The sequence below is a fragment of the Amblyomma mixtum genome, chromosome 4, assembly GCF_055824585.1.
Source record: "Amblyomma mixtum isolate Tamu chromosome 4, ASM5582458v1, whole genome shotgun sequence".
NCBI lineage: Eukaryota > Metazoa > Arthropoda > Arachnida > Ixodida > Ixodidae > Amblyomma > Amblyomma mixtum.
This window is the reverse complement of record NC_143015.1, coordinates 148,357,242-148,379,781: the sequence shown is the minus strand read 5'-3', so window position 1 is coordinate 148,379,781 and position 22,540 is coordinate 148,357,242. Positions and strand designations below refer to the sequence as shown.

Below are 22,540 nucleotides of genomic sequence, written 5' to 3'. Positions count from 1 at the left end.
GCGCAGTCGCAGAAACGGTGGTGATAGGCACGCTGGGGTGGTTAATCAAGCAAAGGGTGGCACGTGCTGGAGTCTCGAAGCAAACGTCACTTGCTTGATATGAAGGCACTTCGAAGAAATCATAACCGAGGCATGATGGTTGTACGGGCAGCAAGACGGCCAAAACCTGCGCAATGAAGCAAAATGGGTTCCTGAGCATTGTGCTCGATGTGCTGCTGCCGAGCCCACTGGATGCCGGCGGCGATGAGGAGCTTCTTATATAGGCGTCGATACCCTCGTGATGTGACGTTCCCAGTGATGGCGCAGTCGCAGAAACGGTGGTGATAGGCACGCTGGGGTGGTTAATCAAGCAAAGGGTGGCACGTGCTGGAGTCTCGAAGCAAACGTCACTTGCTTGATATGAAGGCACTTCGAAGAAATCATAACCGAGGCATGATGGTTGTACGGGCAGCAAGACGGCCAAAACCTGCGCAATGAAGCAAAATGGGTTCCTGAGCATTGTGCTCGATGTGCTGCTGCCGAGCCCACTGTACCTTCTAAATGTGATTTATCCTTTTTTTACCTGCAGGTTAATCTGACAGAACTGTGCTGTGGTCCAACGCATGCTGTTTGTAACGAATATAAAACATAAGCACGTGTACTCTGCCCAACACACGCCACTTATTCATTCTAGAGTACATGATTTTTATGCACGCAATAAAAACTGTGCACAAAAGAAGTGCTTGTATATGTACCTGCATGCTTCCTTTACCTGGTCTGCTTCTGTGCACGTTGCCCGTGTGTCATGAAAGGTGCGTTGATCGTATCACACAATTTTTTTATGCAGATGACGCTGGCAGCTTATATTCAAACGACACTTCGTACCATCATTATTTTCGTCTTAACGTGCGTCAACAGTGTTCGTATGACTAAACTTATAATAACTATATGGTCATGTGGGGCCAAGCACTTCTGGTGTAGCACAGCTTGCATGCTGTACTACACTGCACGAACATTCAGTAACTGAGAGCACCAAGACTGTTTTACGGAACTTTTGTTTGTTTGTTTTTTCAAGTGTTTTATTTTTGCCATTAGGAAAGGTCAATTACGTAGAAAAAGACCTGACATGCGTGCCTTGGATGGTGCACCTCGTGACATTTCAGACAACTTCGCCTTACGCGGAACATCAGTCTGGCAAAAGCCGGCTGGAAAAGGTACCGAACCCCTTTTTATGATGTTGCTTAATATTGCCCGCACTTCCTCGGCACTCAAGGCTCCCCACAGGTTCGGACCAGAGACAAAGTCCTGGGCTGTGAGCGCCAGGAACCGCAGTTTGGGGAAGAACGGCTGCATAATCTGGCGAAGGCTTCTTTCTCCCGCACCAACCGCCGCCGCGTTGCGGCGCTGATTAACGGCCCATGCATGCACGGCCCGCATCACCGTAGGCTCGGGTACGTTGACGACCAGGTCGATGACGTAATGAGCCGTGCACACCAAACAGGACACGAATTCGTTCGAGGAGAGTACGGCGCTGCTTTCAGCTTGGATCAGAGTCCTCGTGGGAAGGTCGCTGTCATCTTCGCCCATAGTGAGAACGTAATCCAGGACCGGGCACACATACTTCGCCGCCATCTTGCTCTTCACGTAAGCAGAACACATTTGGGCAAGCTTCGGCTCGAGGTACTTGATGGCCGCGCTTCGAGTGCACAGGGCCTGATGCACGCTGTCCACCTCCAGTTGACCGCTGTAGAAGTACCTGCATTGAACAATTAAAAGGGCACTGACGAATGCACAATTCAATTCTTTGTAATTAGTAAAAATCAATCTACTGTCTTTTCGCGGCTATATTGTTTGCTAGACAGCAAAAAGATGTAATTTCCGAGAAAATCCGATTTATAAACATAGCACTTTTTTCCCTGGCGCGCCACTCAAACTCATGGCGTCAACTCCCTAAACGACTCCAGGGTCAGCGTTTCGAAATCAGTGCCGCTGTAGCCTAGCTTCAGAGATCCGCGGTCACTGCCTTCAAGTCGTGTGGGCTTCTTTGCCAGAACAGCCAGGGGCTGCTCCAACGCCGCTGGTTGGCTGCCGTCAAAGGAAGGAGCGAAAAGGAGGGTGTGCGGCGTAGCCGATTCCCGGCGCGAAAATTTGGTCACGGCCACGGGCGCGCACGTTTCTTGGGAGAAAGACGGGACGAAACGCCATTCACAACTGCCTTGTGTTCTGTCTTTTTTCGCGTCTATAACCAAAGATGTCATGTCTGTCAGGAAAGGAAGACTAGAGGTGGAAAGAGGACCGCCTTGATCGAGCCCATCATAAGCACAATATCCTATAGGTCCCTGACGTCCGATTAACTGGGGCCGCTGCCACCAAACGAAAAAAAAAGTACAAATATGTGCCTGTAGTTACGTGTCACTTCAGTGGGATGGCTGAGTTGTGTACGCTGCGAAAAGGGACAGCCCCGGAGATCTTGGTAAGTCTGTCCGAGATTTTCTGTCATTACGGCTTCTACGAGCGGTTGATCACCAACAGCGGTACATATTTCATTTAAAGCCTTTAGTGTTACGTTTGTGGCAGTTAAATATAACGTTCAAGATCAACTCAAACAATCCTTTTGAGACCTATCACCCTAGTTCTGGGCTCCAACCTGTAAAAAATCATGTTTGCATGTGTTGCATAGAAATAAAGGCCGGCTGATTTTTTCTTCACGCATACACTGGGTGGGGTCGAAGAAGAAAAGTATGTTAGACTTTGAAAACAATCCAACAGCTGAGGTAGCAAGTTTGCCGATATCAAAAGTGAACGTACCGAAGAAGTCCTAGAACACCTTGCGGGTGCAAGTCGGTGATGACCACCCGGTCCTCCTTGGCGAAGTCTCCAAAAAACATGGCTTTAAAGACGTCGTTCTGTAGCGCCAAGATCAACTTGTGCGCCTTGAACGACTTCCGCTGGTCCGGAAAAAAGTCGCTCTCGACAGCAATCTCTACGTCGGTAAGGTCCTCCGCCTTAAGAAACCTTGCGAAAGAGAACTGGAAGAAAATGATAGAAGTCAGAAATCTCTTGTAAACCACATCAAAATCTGCCAGCCCCAGAACAAGGGCTCACCAGTGTCAGCTGTGAACTACGACTGGTTTACTTCACAAGATAGGTCATCATTATCATCATCATCAGCCTGACTACGCCCACTGCAGAGCAAAGGCCTCTCCCGTGCCTCTCCAATTAAACCTGTCTTTTGCCAGCTGCGGTCACTGTATCCACGCAAACTACTTGATCTCATCCACCCACTTAACTTTCTGCCGCCCCCTGCTACACTTGCCTTCTCTTTCACATCCACTCCGTAACCCTTAAGGACCAGCGGTTATCTTGCCTCCGCATTACATGCCCTGTCCAAGCCCATTTCTTCCTCTTGATTTCGACTAGGATGTCATTAATCCGAGTTTGTTCCCTCCCACTCTGCCCGCTTGCGGTCTCTCAACGTTACACCTACAATTTTTCTTTCCATAGTCCGCTGCGTTGTCCTTAACTTATGGTGAATTCCAATGGCAGATCGGGATCAAGTTTTTCTGCTCGGTTTGGATCAGTCGTATTCCAATGGTAAAATGGGAGCGCGAGTTGTATGTTCCAATGGCAGATCGGGATCAGGCGTAAATCCCGGATCGCTCCGTGGAGCAGCGATTCTTGATCTGCCGAAATCGGCGGATTTGACCGGAACCTCGCGTGACGTTTTCTTTTCCGCCGCGTCTGCTTCCGGTCGCGACCGGCAGCAGCCGCTTCGTTCCTGTCGTCGCTACGTGGTGAGCCGGGCGAGCCGGGACAGACGGGCACTTTCCAGTCAACAGTGGACGGCAATGATCTTGCTTCGAGCCGTGCGGCACTAATTTTGCTTCATGGAAGTGACAGTTCCGACTCGGGCACTGAAAGCTCAGAGTCCAGCAGTGAAGATTCGTCTGAAACGGACAGCGAGTGTGAAGCTGCCGGCCTGTATATGCCTGCCGCCGGCGTCAGAAAAATGCGCTAATATTCTTTGTTCGCGTTCATAACAAGCCCTGGAGTAGAGGAATGTAACAAATGAATCATTTTTGAAGATCGTTGGCCAATACCGAGTTGCTGGTAGAAGTGATAACTGCGATACAAGCAAATTTCTTCCTGATGCCCAGTGCGGCTGGCCTGCTGTCTGCTAGCTCCGCTGTTGGAGGCGTCGCAGAAATCGATCATGTCTTTATTTTATTATGAGACGAGGAGCACAGTAAAACGGTGACGCGAGTAGCACCTTTACTACAGCGCTGGCCAATTCCGAAGCGCCCTCAGCTGCGGCATCGATGAAAAACAGTTAGGCTTAGCGACGACTACGGCAGCCAGGGAGAAACGTTGGCCGAGGGGCAGCGCAGTTAGTCGCTCGGCGTGTCCGCGGGCGGCGTCGTTGCCGAAAGCTCGACTGTCTCGCTGATTGGTTCAGCGGCTTGCGTCTCGCAGTCGCAAGGCTGGAAAATCGAGCAGCGAGCAAATTGCCTGCGCGTCGTCCGCCACTTCTTTCGTGAACGGTAGGGACAGGCTCACCGGCTCTCCGAAGACCGCGGCCGCATACTCGCGTGTTCACGGAGAGTGGACCATCCTGTACATACGCTTTGGTTTTACATTACGCCCTTCGTACTACCTCCTTTTTGTTTCGCCGAGACGGCGTCTGTCAACGCGGAGATCGCGCCTCGCGCAACTCCTGTCGCACTCGAACACGAAGCTAGCAGGGCGTCCGCTCCGGCGGCGCGCCTAGTTTCCGCGGTCGCCGCTGCGGCGCTGGCGTCGCGCTCCCGAGGGATCACTGGCATTCCAATCGCAAACTGGGAGGTGGCAAATCTACGCGCTCCGACGCGCTCCGTACGCGATCCGACGGAGCGGTCTCGATCTGCCATTGGAATTCAGCATTAAGTTGAACCGCTTACGTTAGCCTCCATGTTTCTGCCCCGTAGGTGAGTGCCGGTAGGATACAGCTGTTGTACACTTTTCTCTTCAGGGGTATTGGTAAACTGCCATTCATGAGCTGAGACAGCTGGCTATGTGTGCTCCACCCCATTCTTATTCTTCTGGTTTTTTCCATCTCATGATCCGGATCAGCGGATTGGAAACGTACTAGCAAAGGCCGGTCCTAAAAAGGACCAAAGTGGAACCATCCATTTGCAATATTGGGCCGATTACCCGTGCCGCCTGGGTACCTGCCCAAAGTAAGATAGGTACTCTCCGCTGAACTTACTATGCACTGCAAGTAGCGCCACAAAGCTGGCTGTATCTGCGCTGGTTGGTACATACTGGCGTCAGCATGGCAATAGACACAAACACATGAAGGATGAAGCAAAACGCTGACACTTCTAAAATCTTTACTCACGGGGAAGACCACATATATGGGGGCGACATGACAATTTCTTTGTGTTCTTCCTTAGGTGTTTGTTTCAGGGCTTAGGGGGGTTTAACGTCCCAAAGCGACGCAGGCTATGATAGACGCCGTAGTGAAGGGCTCAGGAAATTTCGACCAACTGGGGTTCTTCAACATGCACTGATATCGCACAGTACACGGGCCTCTAGAATTTCGCCTCCATCGAAGTTCGACCGCCGCAGCCGGGATCGAACCCGCGTCTTTCGGGTCAGCAGCCGAGCACCATAACCACTGATCCACCGCGGCGGCCTAGAAACGCTCCCACGAGAACAGGCATTTTCAAACTTCCTAGCAAGTACGAAACATGCGTGCAGACAAATGAAGACTACGTGAAGGTTTGGTTTGGTTTATTGGGGTTTAACGTACCAAAGCAACTCAGGCTATGAGAGACGCCGTAGTGAAGGGCTCCGGAAATTTCGACCACCTGGGGTTCTTTAACGTGCACCGACACCGCACAGTACACGGGCCCTTAGAATTTCACCTTCATCGAAATTCTGCCGTCGCGGCCGGGATAGAACCCGCGTCTTTCGGGTCAGCAGCCGAGCGCCGTAACCACTGAGCCACCGCGGCGGGGAAACTACGTGAAGGATTAAAAGAAAATGCCCTCAAAAGTCAAATCAACAGTTTTGCTTTGAATTAAATTCTTGAAAACTACTCTCGGTAATACCTAAAAATAAAAAAGCTGATGACAAATCAGTGCTCTTGAAGGTACCCAAGGCCCAAATAGATGTTGGCCAGTTTCCACCGGTTACTATGTTTTTATAATGAAGAGGCGAGAAAAGTCTGCAGTTAAGTGCGAGTATCATCGGCAACGCCGGATATTTTCGCGAGCAAACTGCGGCCTCAGCACTCAGTTAATTTTTCTTTTCTTGTTGTTTTAGCGCTAGTCTCTGTGCCTAGGCTACTCCATCATCCACTTCCAAACAGTGGTCACAAAATCATTTCAGGTCTGGACACCTGTTGTGTCTTGCGCGTAGACGCGTAGACGGGGGACAAACGAGCCGCTCAGCCAGTGCGCGATTCCCGCCGAGGTGTTGTGTTCGGGTTGCGCGTGAGAACGAGGGGCCGACGAACCTCTCGACGTTCCCTTCCTCCTTTCCCCCCAGCCCTCTCCTGTCTGCACCAGCGAGCCGTGTCTGGACACGGGAGATGACTTCGGATCGCGCCGATGAGCGGCCGCCAGCGCGCACCGCTTGAGTCGAGCGATAATAAATAGTTTTTGTGTTCGTAAACGCCTTGTATCTTCGGGGCAACCGCGGACATAACAGTGGCGACGAGGAAGCAGATCCGAGCCCAGCGTTAAGCTACGCCGCACAACAAATCATGGCTACGCTCACGCTACCTGGGCGGATACCGGAGTTCAACGGTTCCTCATGGACATCGTGGTTTGGACGCCTTCAATTCTATTTTGAGGCAAACAACATCACGGAGAATGCCCAGAAGAGGGCCCACCTGCTTACGCTGTGCGGGGAGGAGACGTACGACATCGTTTGCGCTCTAGTACAGCCGAGCACTCCAGCTGCCGTGGCCTACGACGACATCGTAGCTGCACTGCAGAAACACTTCGACCCGCGGCCGTCCGAAGTCTACAGCCGGGCTCGATTCCAACGGCGTGACCAGTTGGAGGGAGAAACAGCAAGTGCCTACGTTGCGGCACTAAAGAAACTGGCTGCCGACTGCAACTTTGGAACGCTGCCTGCGAGCACAGCAGCCACCGAACAGTCAGCCGGAGCAACATCATCCCTGTCGCTAGCTAACCCCACGATGCTCCCCCTGGACATCATGCTACGTGATCGATTTGTGTGTGGACTGCGTGACGAGTCCTTGCAACAGCGCCTGTTCGCGGAGAAGGACCTAACGTTTACAAAAGCCTATGACATCGTCTTGCGAACGGAAAGTGCGGGGCAGCAGCAGCGACAAATGCGGCGATCTATCGAGCCAGTACACCAGACAAGCCATTCGAACAACCAGAGCCACAACACGAAGGCAAGTTCGAAAAAACTTCCAAAGGTCCAGCGCTGTTGGCGCTGTGACGAACAGCATAATCCGCAGACGTGCCGCTTTCAATCAACATCTCAGTTGCTTACCATCAATACGCTGAAGGGCCTCTACAAAGTCAAACGACTGCCATTTGGCATAGCGGCAGCCCCTGCAATTTTCCAGAGGTATATGGAGACAATACTTCGAGGAATTCCTGGAACATGCGTTTATCTCGATGACGTAATCGTCACAGGAGCATCAGACGAGGAGCATGCTGCACGTTTGGAACAAGTGTTCGAAAGGCTAGCCAACGCAAACTTGCGTATAAGCAAGGAAAAATGTTGTTTTTCCGTACCCAAGGTGAAATTCCTTGGTCACGTAATTGACGCTGAAGGCATCCATCCGACTGATGACAAGGTGCGAGCAATAACTGAGGCACGAGCACCAACTAACAAGCAGGAACTCCAATCCTTTCTTGGACTTCTTACATTCTACGACCGGTTTCTAGAACAGCGAGCAACTGTGGCCAACGACCTGTACAAACTATTGCAAAAAGAGGTCCCATGGACCTGGTCGCCAAACCATCAGGAGTCATTCGAGGCCCTGAAACGGCTTCTTTTGCAATGCACAGCCCTCAAACATTACGATGAGAGCAAGCCCTTGATTATAGCCTGCGACGCATCACCCTACGGCGTAGGTGCTGTTCTTTCACAAGCTGACAGTCAAGGAAGAGAGGCACCAATTGCTTTTGCGTCACGCACTCTATCTTCAGCAGAGCGCAACTACTCTCAGCTCGATCGCGAGGGGCTTGCTGTGGTCTACGCGGCCGAACACTTTCGCCAGTACATCGCTGGGCGAAAGGTAACGTTCATAACAGATCACAGGCCACTGCTAGGCATTTTGGGGCCCCAGAAGTTAATACCGCAGATGTTGTCACCACGCATGACACGCTGGTGCATCAAAATGTCAGCATATGACTACGACCTTGTACACCGATCGGGGAAGAAGCACCAGAATGCAGACGCACTGAGCCGCCTACCACTGAGCACGACCCACGAAGAACCACCTAACCCGGGAGACGTGTTGATGCTCGAGGCCCTGCCAGAGCCGCCGCTAACAGCAGATACAGTTGCTACGTCGACCCAAGAGGACCCATCCCTATCGGAGCTTTTCAACGCCATTCAAGAAGGCAACGTGAGCCGACTAAAGGGAGAAAGCTTCAACGCCTATCGCAAGAGAGCTACGGAGTTAAGTACGCACCGCGGTTGCATCACCTGTGGGTCACGAGTTCTTATCCCACCAGCATTACGCGCGCAAGCTATGTCACTGCTTCATGCAGGCCATCGAGGCATTGTTGCTATGAAGAAATGCGCCCGAAGCTTTATGTGGTGGCCTGGAATCGACAGCGACATCGAAGAAAGTGCTCAGAATTGCAAGACATGCCAAGACAATCAAAAGGCGCCACCAAAGGCCCCGGCCCCACAGTGGGAGAAGGCAAGTGAGCCCTGGCACACTATTCATATCGATTTTGCAGGACCGGTCGAGGGAAGCACGTTTCTTGTTATTGTCGACGCCTACACTAAATGGGTCGAGGTAAAACAGATGACCAAAGTAACGTCAGCTGCGGTCATTGAGGCATTGAGAACATTGTTTGCCACGTTTGGATTGCCAAGAAAAATCGTTTCTGATAACGGCAGCGCCTTCGTGTCAGCGGAGATCAGGCAGTTTTTCAAACAAAACGGTATCGCAGCCGTCACATCGGCTCCCTACCATCCGGCTACAAACGGCCAGGTTGAACGATACGTGGCAGAGCTCAAGCGAGCTCTACTGAAGGAACAAGCTGGGTCATTGCATCTACGCATCGCCCGCTTTCTCTTCAAACAGCACAGCACGGTGCAAAACACAACCGGCCGTACCCCCGCGCAGCTCATGTTCGCCCGCGAGCTGCGAACCCACCTGAGCGCCGTTCTTCCAGAGCCAGCACCTGAAACCGGACAGACGGAAGATGATCTTCCCCGCGTTAAGAGAATGCGAAAGGGCCAACGCGTTCTTGCTCGCAAATTCCACGGACAGCACGCGTGGGCCCCAGCTGTTATAGACAGACGCATTGGGAAAAGATCCTGGCTCGTACACATGGAGGGGGGCATTGCTCGCCGACACCTCGACCAGCTTCGTCTTCTGAAGGCACCGCCGCAAACGAAACCGATCCAAACAAGCAGCCCTTCGGCCCCTGGTACCGTGGCTTGGGATATCGTGGCGGAAGACGCACCGCTCCAACACGCAAGGTGTACGCCAAATACAGAAACGGCAAGCGCCTCTTCTGATGCCACGGCCGTACTACAGCGCGCTTCCACACGTGCACGCCGGCCTCCTGACCGCTACCAGGCCCCTTTCTAAGGGGGGAGGAAGTGTTGTGTCTTGCGCGTAGACGCGTAGACGGGGGACAAACGAGCCGCTCAGCCAGTGCGCGATTCCCGCCGAGGTGTTGTGTTCGGGTTGCGCGTGAGAACGAGGGGCCGACGAACCTCTCGACGTTCCCTTCCTCCTTTCCCCCCAGCCCTCTCCTGTCTGCACCAGCGAGCCGTGTCTGGACACGGGAGATGACTTCGGATCGCGCCGATGAGCGGCCGCCAGCGCGCACCGCTTGAGTCGAGCGATAATAAATAGTTTTTGTGTTCGTAAACGCCTTGTATCTTCGGGGCAACCGCGGACATAACAACACCCCAAGTTCGAATCCAATGGCGGGAAAAAGAATGTTCCGATTTCAAATACAAATGTTCTCGGCAACAAATGCGTCGATCTCTGCTTAACAACACTGTCAGAGCGAGCCATGGAATAGATTTTTGCCAACAAACAAAATTGCATTAATTTCTTCCTCTGTGTCCTTTTGGGGTACCGCAAGTCACACATTTCAGAGGAATGCAGTTAGCTTCACAAACTGCTGTTGAATTAGTTCAACCAAGAGCAATGTAAGGAGCGCATGTGGGGCTTACCTCTTGCGCACTTTCAGTCTGAGAAGACGCAGCAGTGTAGCTCTTCCGGGAACTGGAACTGTAGCTGTTGCCGTAGCCGTAGCCGTAGCCGTACGTGCCCTGCCCATGACAGTGCTCGCATGGGGTATTGTACCCGCAACGGTTGCAGTACACTGCATATAATTATGGATGTTGCAAACACATGGACTACATTTACCGGGGGTTTGCACTTCATAAATACGCAAAATGAAATGTTCCTGTATTTATCATCCATGTCATCCTGACATACTGTCTTGTGCTCCGAACTGACCCGTGCTTACTCGGGTAAGTACGGAGGAGCGTCGCGCAAGCTGCAGCCACTGGGAGGAAGCTCGGACAAGTTCAGAGGGGCATCACGCCAGCTGTAGCCAATGGAAGGAGGCCGTCGCGCCACCTAGGTCACGTAATCCTGTGGCGCAGTCACAACCTGCCCTTCAAGGTGGCGGCTAAGTTTGGCCATGATAGGTTGCTCGGGAAGAGCCACATGTGTCGCATAGCCACCTGCCAACATAGTGGCACATCGCTTCCACGCTGCGCCACTGCGCTGGTAGTGGTATATGAGGACTCGCCGCCATCTGTGAATGCTAAGTAGAGAGCTTAAGCATCGCCTCCAATTGAAGAATGAACACCCGTTTTCGCATGTCCACGCGGTTTAACTACGTTAAACCCCTACCACTTTTACAACGCCTGTTCACAGTAGGTATTCAGAGGCTTGGATTGGGAACAATTGGGGGTAAGAGGCAATGGAGAATACCTAAGTAATTAGCGACTTCCTGACGACAGTGACTTGTTAAGACGCTCTGGGGATGAATAGATTATATGCGAAATTGCTTGGCGGTCTGGCAAACACCGCGCCCACAACTTTTGGTTTCCATCTTGGTCCGGTCGAGCTCGTCGAGCTGGTGCATCGTTTGCTATGCGTACTTTCTTCTTGGGAGTGGAATTTCAACAGGCAAGCTTCAGCTGCTGCGTTGTTTTCACAGCTGATCTTTGACTAAATGTAGGTGCTTTCAATAAGCGCCAGCTTACTCCTACCGCATCCTTAGCTTCGCTTGAAGTCTGGCGCTGATGATCACAATAATCGGCACTCGAAAGTGGGCTGGAAAGTCGAACCGTGACCGTGTGCTGTTGTCGTTTTAATCCTCGCATTAAAGCACCAGTTCAAGCATCACGCATTATCATGGCTATTTTATTCCCAGGTGGACGCGAATTCATCTGGTAGGGTAGCGAGGCGGTTATTTTGCGCTGAGTACGTCCTCAGCTTCGCTTGAAGTCTGGCGCTGATGATCGCAATAATCGGCACTCGAAAGTGGATTGGAAAGCCGAACCGTGACCGTGTGCTGTTGTCGTTTTAATGCTCGCATTAAAGCACCAGTTAAAGCATCACGCATTATCATGGCTATTTTATTCCCAGGTGGACGCGAATTCATCTGGTAGGGTAGCGAGCGGTTATTTTGCGCTGAGTGCGCACGTGTGTTGGCAAACTTCTGTGAAAGTGCGAACTTTCGTTCGCGCCGACGCCAGGAGCTTTGTGCATTGCAGTATAATCACACAAGACCCTCCACCAGCTGCGTAATTCGATTCCTTTACTGTAATGTGCAATGCGCATCCGCGGTTCTCAACGTCACCGTTTCAGAGCCCGGCGTCGGTTGATTTTCGCCACAATTCGTTGAAACCGCGTCCTGCTTAAGACGCAGTCAGTCAGTCGACATTAACAAGAGGAAAGTAGGCATGCACATATAATTCAAAATATTGCAAGCAAAGACGCAGCTTTTTTTTTTTTTTTTTCAGATAAGCACTGAGCCACCGCGGCGGCTTGATTAGAGAAAGATGCTACAGCTGTAGGTGCATGCACGGACTCGATACGCTGGTCAAGCTGTGTGTGTGTGTCACGGCTGAGTGCGAGACGCCCCGCCAAGAAAGGAAACGAAGATAAAAAGTGTGGCACGCATCTGGCGAAGCAGACGTAGCCGCAGGGAAGGAGCGAAGCAGACGGTGCAAAGTGCGCGCGTTTGCGCGGAAGCAATAATCGTTTACACGGAGACCGAAGGAAACCAGACGGCGTGGGCTCGCAGCTCCGGGGACCGCAAGTGCGTGTCAACCCACGGCCGCGAAGATACATTGGCGCGACGCACCCGCGGGGCGTGGAGGTCGGTATGCCACGGCGTCCCCTCCGTGCGGCCGCCCCGAGGGGAGACACAGGGACTCGAGTTTTGACGCCGGTGAAGGAAACACGCTCTGAGGTTGCCCTCCCAGGCCGACGCACCCCGGCAACTATCCGGACCGTCGAGACGCTCCTACGGCTACGCACCGCAGGCCCCGGCGAGGTCTCCTCTAGCGACATTCCTCATCCACCTTAAGTACCGATTGGACTGCTCTCATTATCATTCATTCGATTGCTGCATGGACTCAAAAGACTCTAATTAGAACTATCTGATGTCGTTCTTAAAACCACCTGCGTGTGGGAACTCTGCCTGATTTTTGCATGTTTATCTATGTGATGCAACCCTCTGCTTTTTAGTTTTGTAGTAGTTGTTGATTGTTGTAGTAAACATTGTTTTGGGAGACGTACACCTCTCTGGTTTTCTGACTCACGTCCTAGACAGACAGTGACAGTGTGCAGGGGCGAAATTAGCATGTTCGGTTGCTTCCGAAACTTAATTAGCTTACTCCCAAACTTGGACAAATGGCTTTGTTGCGAAGCAAGCTGTTGGAGATTGCCACAACGATAATAAAGTCTGATGGCCTGAAGCGTTTTCAGAACACTGTTGCACGTACTTTCTAGCTTAGAAATGCGTCCCTCCTTCATAATAAAGTAGCTATATTATTCGCTTCTTTTTTTCAGATTTTCGTCGCCGCAGATATCGAAGGTATAGGAATCCCCAAGAAATAAAGCATTCGCACCTCAGTTTTTATACGTAGGGTGTATTGCTTCACAAAGACTCCTTAACGCGCATAACATATGCGTATAGTCCAGAGAGTTTGCTCGCCCTTCTAAAACTAATTGAACACGGGAAAAACTTAACTGAACACGTAGCAAACTAAGCAGTAATCGGCATATGGTTCTTCGAGTGAACTTATTTCGCCACGGCACAAGCGATTGGCCCGCTCAAAAAAATTACCTTCTCTATTACGTTGTTCAAGTATGGGTCTATATATATTCACGCCCGACCGGAGAGTTGATAAATGCACGAAATCGGTTTCTAATTTTGATCAGAGACAACAAATGCTGTGATCCTTATATTAATTTAAACGCAAATCGCCTCGAAAGCTTTGTCAAAAATCAGCGCAGAAAGCGAAAGCTGCGCACTGATCCGCGTGTTGACACATGATACCTCGCATGGTGTTTTGTGTTACTAAAACGTCGGGACGGAGTAAAAAAATAGAAAAGCGAAAAGCTGGAACGCGCCTAGTTCTGGCACGCATCGTAGTGTCTTTTCACAGTGGAGAGGGTAGCGTAACACTGCATCGCCATTTTACTTTTCAAACGAAGCGCAGCCGTTTTAACCCAACGCTGGGCAGCGGTTTCGTTTTCTGTACCGAACCAACATGGAGGACTTAGTTCTCAGAGCGCCGAGAGATGGCGCCGCGCATTTCGCATAAAGCATGATGAATGATTTAGACAGGCAGAGCTGAACGGTTGGTCCAAAAATTAATATGCAGAAAACCACAGTAAGGTTGAACAGTCTCGGAAGGGAACAGCAGCTTACGATTGCTAGCGAGGTGCTCGAAGTGGCAAGGGAATACGTCTAGTTAGGGAAGGTAGTGATCATATATCCGTACCACGAGAATGAAACAAATAGAAGAATAAGAATGGGGTGGAGCGAATTAGGCAGGTACTTTCAGATCATGGATGGCATTTTACCAATATCCCTGAAGAGAAAAGTTTACAACAGCTGTATCTTACCGACGTTCACCTATGGCGCCGAAACGTGGAGGCTATAGAAAAAGGTTCAGCTTAAGTTGCGGACAACGCAGCGAGCTATGAAAAGAAAACTCATTGGTGCAACGTTAAGAGACCGGAGTAGGCAGAGCGGGTGAGGGAAAAAACGCTGGTTAGTGACATCCTAGTCGAAATCAAAAAGAAATGTGCTTGGGCACGACATGTAATGCGAAGGCAAGATGACCGATGTTTACTCAGGGCAACGGAGTGGATTCCAAGAGAAGGCAAGCATAGCAGGGGGAGGCAGAAAGATTGGTGGAGGAGATTAAGAAGTTTGCGGGGGTAGGGAGGCTGCACCTGGCTCCAGAGAGAGGTGATTGGATAGATATTGGAGATGCCTTTGCCTTGCAGTGGGCGTAGTCAGGCTCATGATGATGATGACTCTTGAGCGAATAAACACCACGAGTCATCTCACATGCTAGTAAAGTGGTAAACTCCATTGCCTCCCCGATAAGTTCACCGTAGTGTCGAAACCCAGCTTTTGTACCCCGGAACATATAAACCATATAAACCGGTGCACATATATATAAACCACATATATGACTGGGGCTAGTTGGTACAACATGTTTTGCAGTGGGTAGCGCCAACTTTGACGAAACGACTTACCCCTCTCTGTCCCTGTCCCATGTCGTTTCGTGAAAGTTAGCGCTACCCATTGCAAAAAAAAAAAACATATATAGGCACGCACTTGTGATATTTACAATGAGCCGAAATGAGCGAGTGTATCTTTGTGCTTATCTAATAGGTGAGCCCTTTCAGCCACGCATTCAAACAAGATTCCTCGCCGCCTCTCTCTTATCGAGTCGTTCCCGATACCGCCCATATTGCAACGGCGCGCCGGGGCCATAGAGAATGCTTGTGCTTCGAAATAAGGGAGCTTACGCGGCAACAAAATGCGTCAGTTTCCGTGTCACTTGACATCGCCCACGCACCATGGGTCGGCAGACTCTAAAACACATAAGCAGAACAGCTCCGCGAGCGACAGTGCGTCGTAATCTTTCTACCATGGCCGAGTGAGGGCGAAGCAAATTAATTTACTGGCTGATACTCTAGTCTTTTTACAGGATCCGAGTTCTGTTATGCACATTAAAATAAAAATACGAAAACGCAAACGAAATCACTGCAAGATAATTAACAAAAATGAATTTAAGAGCTCTTTAGAAAAAGGTATTTCTGTCTGCGCCACAACACTAACAGTGATGTTCTACTGATTGGTGCACACTGGAAAGCAAGAGTGTTTAAAACTACCTATTTGATTCTTTCATTTGCTTCGTGCATCGATCGCTCAAAAAAAAAAAATCCTAGCTCAAAAATCAATTCATAGCACCCAGCTAAATGTATTGACCTTTGACTAGCTGTGCTACTCTGAGGGAATGGTGGTTCCTTGCACAGCAGAACCAAACGGAGAACGCGCGAGGTACCGTTGTTATAGTGGTCATATTAACTAGCTTAATGAATGCGGTGTACGATCAGATACAGGAAAGTGAATACTTACGGTTATAGCTCATCCTTCCCAAGCAGCTAACGAAGGCACTGAAGCACAACTGCTACACTGGCTTTCGCGTCGACGCCGGCGGTGCCTTCCCTCAAAGCGTCGTGCCGCGATTAAGCGGCTACTTTCAAATCTCCGTTCACTTTTGTAGTACACAAGGCAAACAAGATGTGGGGCGCAAAGCACGGTAGGACTCAGTTCGCTACCAAAATGTAGCGGGACCGCATGTGTCCTTGCTCTTCGCGGAGGAGTTCACAGGTGTTCCAACACCGCACGTGAACGCACGAAACTCTCTCAGGCTGTCCAGGCCTCGATAAGCATTCTATGGCAATAAAGTTGTTTCTCTCTCTCTCTCTCTCTCTCTCGCTCTCTCGATAAGCATTCGATAAGGACGGCAGTCGCAGCGTCAGCAAGGTCAGTTAGTAGTTGAGCGTAAGTGCCTGTGATGGCGCCCCAATCGAAACGATGGTGGCGGCATCTCAGAGAGAAGGAGGTAAGCATGAATAAATATATACTTACTGCACAGCGGAAGTGGCGGCGGCTGCACTTTCATGTACATCGGTTAGCACATGGAGGAAGGAAAGAACTAAGGAGAGGCCCTGACGTCACTTTTTGTGAAGCCGCCTCGCAACCGGAAGTTGGCTCCTCTCCTCCTCAATTTTTTCTCTCTCCTCACAATCTTCCTTCTCCGCCGAGCTTCAGGGCGGCGGTCGCGCGCGGCTCGGGTAGCTCGAGTAGCGCCGCGTCGCTCGAAGAGAAACTTGTGAATGTGTTATGCGTAGTTGCGTTCGCTGCGTCGTCAGAGTGTTTTTGAGTCGGCCGTGGCTTGGCAGCGGAGTGTCATTGGCAAGGTTTGGTGTTTCACGCTGCAAGTCGCGTGGACGACGTTTCAGTTTCTGAAGTGAGCGTTTAGTCGAATCGTCTGCTTACGCCAAACGAAACGTGCTGCGCAGCGTTCACTTGCGCACTTTGTTGAAAAGTAAGCTCCGTCGAAGGAAGCGGACTGACACCGTGCACCCTTGGCGTCGTCGCATATCTAGTTCGACTTATGAGTGGTGCAATACTTACGCTGTTGGTGAGAGACAAGCGTGGCATCGAACTGAAGTGCAGCATGCATCAACCGAGTGTGTCATTAAGCGCAGAATTAAGAAGGCTATTAGTAAGAAATATGCGGGCTGAGAGTGCAGTACGGAACATCGCGATGAAAATACGTACATCGTACCTCGTATAATGCCCTGCTTTCCTAGCGCTAGATAATGGTTGAGCAATATTGATACGGGCAGCTCGAGGAGTACATGCACCATAGTAAAAACTGGATAGCAATTGCTTATCGAAAATTTTCATGAAGCTTACCCAGTTAAAGAATTGTATACTTGTATTTTGCATAAATCTCCAGGCTGACTCTTACAAATAAATTCATCTGTCTGCAAATTATTCAGGTTCTTCATTAAAACCTGAAGATGGGTATATCTTATGTAATTCGCACAGGTTGCTATTACATTGCAGATATATTGCTTTCTTCATATGTTCGCATGTGTGCTTTCCGTGTTGTGCTGGAGAATGTTTGAAGAACACTCGTACATTCCTTTCAGCTAGCATGGCATGACTGTGATCATCACAAATTCAACAAGGGAGGAAAGAGCCTTAGGGTTCTTGGGAATGCCAATGCTTCGACAAGAGCATTCGTGTGGGCCCTCTTGTCTAAATGCTGGCAAGAACCCTGAAGCTACAGCCTCCCTTGTTCACTATGTGTTTTCAAGAAACACATTTGATCTATGCGCAGTTGTGTAAAGTCTTTTTTTTTTGTGGAGTTCACGTCCTGAAGCTGAGTTGTAGCTATAAGAGATGCCACACTCAACACCTGTCACCAATTGATGTCGCCCATCTGGGGTCTTTAACACTGTGACGTTCCGTGCGTGAGCTACCAGGGCCCATATCTTCGGCGGAATCTTCTCTGTGCTCAACCGTCCTACTCCCTTGTCTCCCCTTAAACGGTCCGCGTTCGGCGGCGCCGCATAGACGGAGCCCCCAGCGGCGGCAAAGCCACTGAAGGGGTACGGTCCGCGTTCGGCGGCGCCGCGTTGACGGAGCCCCCAGCGGCGGCAAGCCACTGAAGGGGTACAATGGTACAAAGGCGCCGGCGGGAGGGAAAGCCATCCCAATTAGGCTGCCTGGCCGTACAGGGACACAGGAGAGGCTGACAACCCGACAAGAGAAGAAAGCTGCCGGCGGGAGACAAACGACATTCCAACGAGGGAGGTCGGGGGTGCCGCGGCGCCGCCGTGGAAAGGAGGAAGAAAGAAACAATCCAGCCTGGGAGACAGGAGATCGGGCGTGGCCGGCGGAGCAGATATAGCTGGCGAGTGCGGACGAAAGGCACGCTGAGGACGACATCGTTCACGAAAAAAGGGTCCTTGAGCGCCGAAGCCGGACGGCGCGCGGTTTCTGCCAGCCACCGACGGATCGCAACTCCGGAGCCCCTCCATCGCCCCCATGACGGCGTCGCCACGTAAGCTCGGACACCCCAGCCTCTGATGTACCATGTATAATTATTGATTACATCATTTTCTTTAAACTGAGCCAAACGGTGTCTTCTTGCCTCTCCGTCCCGTGTGGACCTGCGCATTATGTGGGGTCGTCACACTGGTGTCAGAAGTGGGGTCTCAAAAGCAAATGTCCTCTGAATGCTGCGACATTCATGACTTCAAAATTGTAATGAAAGGGGAATCACGGGACTGATTGTGGGACTTTGACCCCCATTTGAGAGGCTTGAGGCACCGGAGGGCTGGAGCGAAAAAAAAATGTCTGTAACTGAGGGAGCTCCCACTCCACAGCCGTCGCTCGGAGCAAGCATGCTGGCATTAGGAAGCGTCATTCCGACGTTTACGGGGGATAAGACAGGGGTTCCAATCTGCGATTTCTTTTCCATGCTAGTAGATTGGGAAAATGGGGGGATGGTCCGATGCTCAAATGCTGGGAATGGCGAGGTGTAAGATGGCAGGAGCTGCTCATGATTTTGCTTGGCGAGACGAAAAAGTAAAATCCACAAAATCATTTGCGGAATTTAAGAAGCTCGCGTTCGAGCATTTCGACACTGAACCACGTCATGTGCGGGTACAGAGGTTCCGTGACGCCGGACAGATGGTAGGGGAGGACGTGCGAACGTTTGCGTCGCGGTTTCAGCGCCTAGCGCGCGATACGCTGAGTAGGGAGGAGGAAGGAGACCAGCTAAAGAAGAAATACGCGGAGGATCTACTTAAAGAGGAAATGACCGCTTTGTTTGTGGCTGGTCTGCAAGACCCCGTGCGCCGGTTCGTGCTCTCGCGCAAGCCGAGCAATTTCGACCAAGCCGTGGCGGCCGCATTGGATGAGGAACGAAATGAGGCGCTAACGGCGGCCGCAGCGAGAGTACGCGTCATAGAGAGAGCGGTGCCCAACCCTGAGGTTGCTCTCTTGACAGAGCGGTTAGATCGCTTAGAGCAGCTGCTATCTCAGCAGGTGGAACGCCAGGTTGAAGCGGGCGCTCAACGGCGCCCATTCGCTGGAAACCGGAGACCGCCACAAAGCTACAGGCGCGGTATGCGAGATTTTGAAGAAATCGCGTGCTTCGCGTGCCAGGGTCGCGGACACATCGCAAGGTTCTGCCCAAACGTGCGCCGTGGGGAGCCACAAAGAGAAGCAGGCGAGACACGCCCTAAGCAAGCCTACAGCGAGGCTCCAGATACAGGGACAAAAAACTAGGTTGTCCTCCCCATCCTGATGAGCGTGGGGAGGGAGCAGTGGGTAATGAGGTGGTGGTGGTTTGTGTGGCCGACGAGGCATGCCCAGTTGTGCGTTGCAAGTTAAATGGTTGTTGCATGGAATTGTTGATAGACACGGGGTCAAAGGTGACCTTGCTTAAGGAAAGCAGCTTTAACACGCTTCGAAGGAAAGGGGATCGCGAGGTTTTGGAAGCGTCTGGTGGTATGGCAACCAAATTTGTAGGCATAACGGGGGATCCTCTTGGCATAAGTGGGCTCTACCGGTTACACTTCACTCTCGGCGGAATTGCATTGGAGCACCCCTGCTACGTATGCCCGGACACGGTGTCTCTGCCAAACGGAGTGTCAGGTATATTAGGGCAGGATTTTTTGAGAAAAGGGAAGGTAGTAGTCTCATTCTCTGAGGAAGAAGTTAATGCGGGGGGCTCAAAAGTTCCGTTTTTGAACAGGAGCAGGGCTGAGATTCGCAGTACCGATATTGACACCCGTCAAACATTAGGATCATTAGAGAAGGTATATTCGCGGGTTGCCGTAAAGGTGGTCGATGAGGCGGTCGTCCTTCCGTGGTCGGAGCACATTTTGTTCGCTTATGTGCCTGCAGATGTAGAGAGCGGCGCCGTGGGAGTGCTTGAGCCGGTCGACTCTCTTAGTAATGGCCTGAAGATAGCCGCGTGCCTCGTGACTGTTAATGACGCCCACAGAGTGCCCCTACGGGTGGTTAACTGTAGCCAGCAGCCACTGAGCCTTCCCAAGAACAAAACATTGGCTTTCTTCACCTCGGCGATAGAAAAACATGAGCCCACCGATACGGTACTCGAAACTGTAGAGCATGCTAGTCCTTCGGCTCCTCCAAATGCGTTGTTCGATCTTTCCCACGTAAAATCCAGGGAGAGGGAGGCTCTGGCTGGTTTGCTGAACGACTACTCAGAGGTGTTCGCCGCGTCCAACCTGGATTTGGGCTGCTGTGGCGTTATAAAGCACAGGATAGAAACCGGCACTTCATCGCCCGTTTACCAACGTGCGTACAGGATTCCTTACTCCCAACGTGAGGAGATGGAGCGGCAGGTGCAGGACCTTATTGATCGCGGCATTGTCGAACACTCAAAGTCACCATGGGGAGCACCGGCACTATGAGTGGAAAAGCCAGATGGCTCGTATCGATTGGTGGTGGACTACCGCAAACTAAATGCCGTAACTCGCATCGATCCATACCCCATTCCCAATATACAGGAGACGCTTTCTCAGCTGGGCTCTGCCAGGTACTTCACGGTAGTGGACATGGCGGCGGGATTCTGGCAGATAGCAATGGATCCGGCAGATGCTGAGAAAACGGCATTCAACACGCCCTCAGGGCACTATGAATGGAAAAGAATGCCGATGGGTCTGGTCAATAGCCCTGCTGTCTGGCAGAGAACCGCTGATGTTATCCTGGCGGGTCTTCTGGGGAAGCTGTGCTTCGTGTATATGGATGACATAATCATATACAGTGACAGTTTTGAGAACCACTTGCACGATATTGAGCAGGTTTTGGTGCGACTAAGAGGAGCTGGTCTCAAGCTGAAGCCTTCTAAGTGCCAATTCCTCAAAAACGAGGTGAAATACCTCGGGCACGTTGTTTCAGCTGACGGCGTGCGACCGGACCCTGAGAAACTAAGGTGTGTCTCGGATTTTCCATCCACGACTAGTGTCCGCCAGGTCCGGCAGTTTCTCGGCCTGATCGGGTACTACCGAAGGCTCATAGAGGAGTTCGCCAAGCTCGCTAAGCCGCTCACTGCCTTAACAGCCAAAAATGTCGCCTTTCGCTAATGCAAAAACGAGGAGGATGCTTTTGGGGCCCTGAAGAGGAAGCTAATGAGTGCACCGCTGTTGCGCCACCCGGATTTTAATTTGCCCTTCGTTTTGGCCACAGATGCGTCAAAGTTCGCAGTTGGTGCCGTGTTATCTCAGGTTATCGAGGGCAAAGAACATCCCGTGGCTTTTGCTAGCCGACAGCTGAGCCCCACAGAGCAGAAGTACGGAGCTACAGAAAGGGAGTGCCTCGCCGTTGTCTGGGCAGTAAAGCACTTCAGATGCTACCTTTACGGCCGCCAATTCAAGCTAGTCACAGACTGCCATCCTCTGAAATGGGTGATGAGTGTCAGGGACCCTAGCTCGCGACTCGCTAGATGGAATCTACAGCTGCAGGAATACTGCTTTGAGGTGGAGCACAAGTCAGGAAAGACACATCTGAATGCTGATGCGCTCAGCCGTACAGCTGCCGTGTCAGCTATAGATGAGTTTGTCCCCGTAGTCGACCCAGCCGAATTACGCACAGAGCAGTGCAAAGATCCTGACCTGAAGCGAATAATCGAAAGCTTAGAGGGCGCACCATCTCACCCCGAACAGCTAGGTTATTTCATTGGCAAAGACGGCACCCTGTGTCGGCGCACGAGGCCAACCAGGAAAGGGAGACCAGAGAAAACCGCTTGGGAGAGAGTCGTCATACCTCGGTCGTGGACACAAAGGGTTCTTCGCGCGTTCCACGATGCGCCGTGCGCCGGTCATTTTGGCGTAGCGAAGACACGCAGGCGCGTCGAGCGTTTGTACTTTTGGAGTGGCATGCGACAGGATGTTAGAGACTACTGTGCGAAGTGTCATTCCTGTCTCGAAAGAAAAACACCCAAGGGACGCAGGCCAGCACCAATTCAGCCGTTCCCTGAGGTTTCGGCTCCTTTCGAGCGGACAGGTATGGATATAATGGGTCCATTGCCCACGACCACTTCTGGAAACAGGTACATTTTAGTATTTGTCGATCACCTTTCAAAATACGCGGAAGCGGTAGCACTCCCAGATCAGAAAGCAGACACGGTTGCAAGAGCATTTGTCGAACAGATCGTGCTCCGACATGGATCTCCGAGGCAACTCTTGACAGATCGGGGAACGAACTTCGTGTCGCAGCTAATGAGGAGA

At 51.3% G+C, this 22,540-nt stretch overlaps 1 protein-coding gene across 1 annotated transcript; it reads right to left on the bottom strand.

The window, feature by feature from the left end:
* Nucleotides 1-897: 897 nt before the first annotated feature.
* LOC149348704 (BTB/POZ domain-containing protein 6-B-like) lies at nucleotides 898-16,143 on the bottom strand. Its single transcript, XM_089588274.1, has 4 exons — nucleotides 15,834-16,143; nucleotides 10,378-10,529; nucleotides 2,788-3,008; nucleotides 898-1,735 (listed from the first exon to the last, which is right to left on the bottom strand). The coding sequence occupies exons 1-4, from the start codon at nucleotides 15,844-15,846 to the stop codon at nucleotides 1,081-1,083; spliced, it is 1,041 nt and encodes a 346-aa protein (XP_089444400.1). The 5' UTR covers nucleotides 15,847-16,143; the 3' UTR covers nucleotides 898-1,080.
* Nucleotides 16,144-22,540: the final 6,397 nt, after the last annotated feature.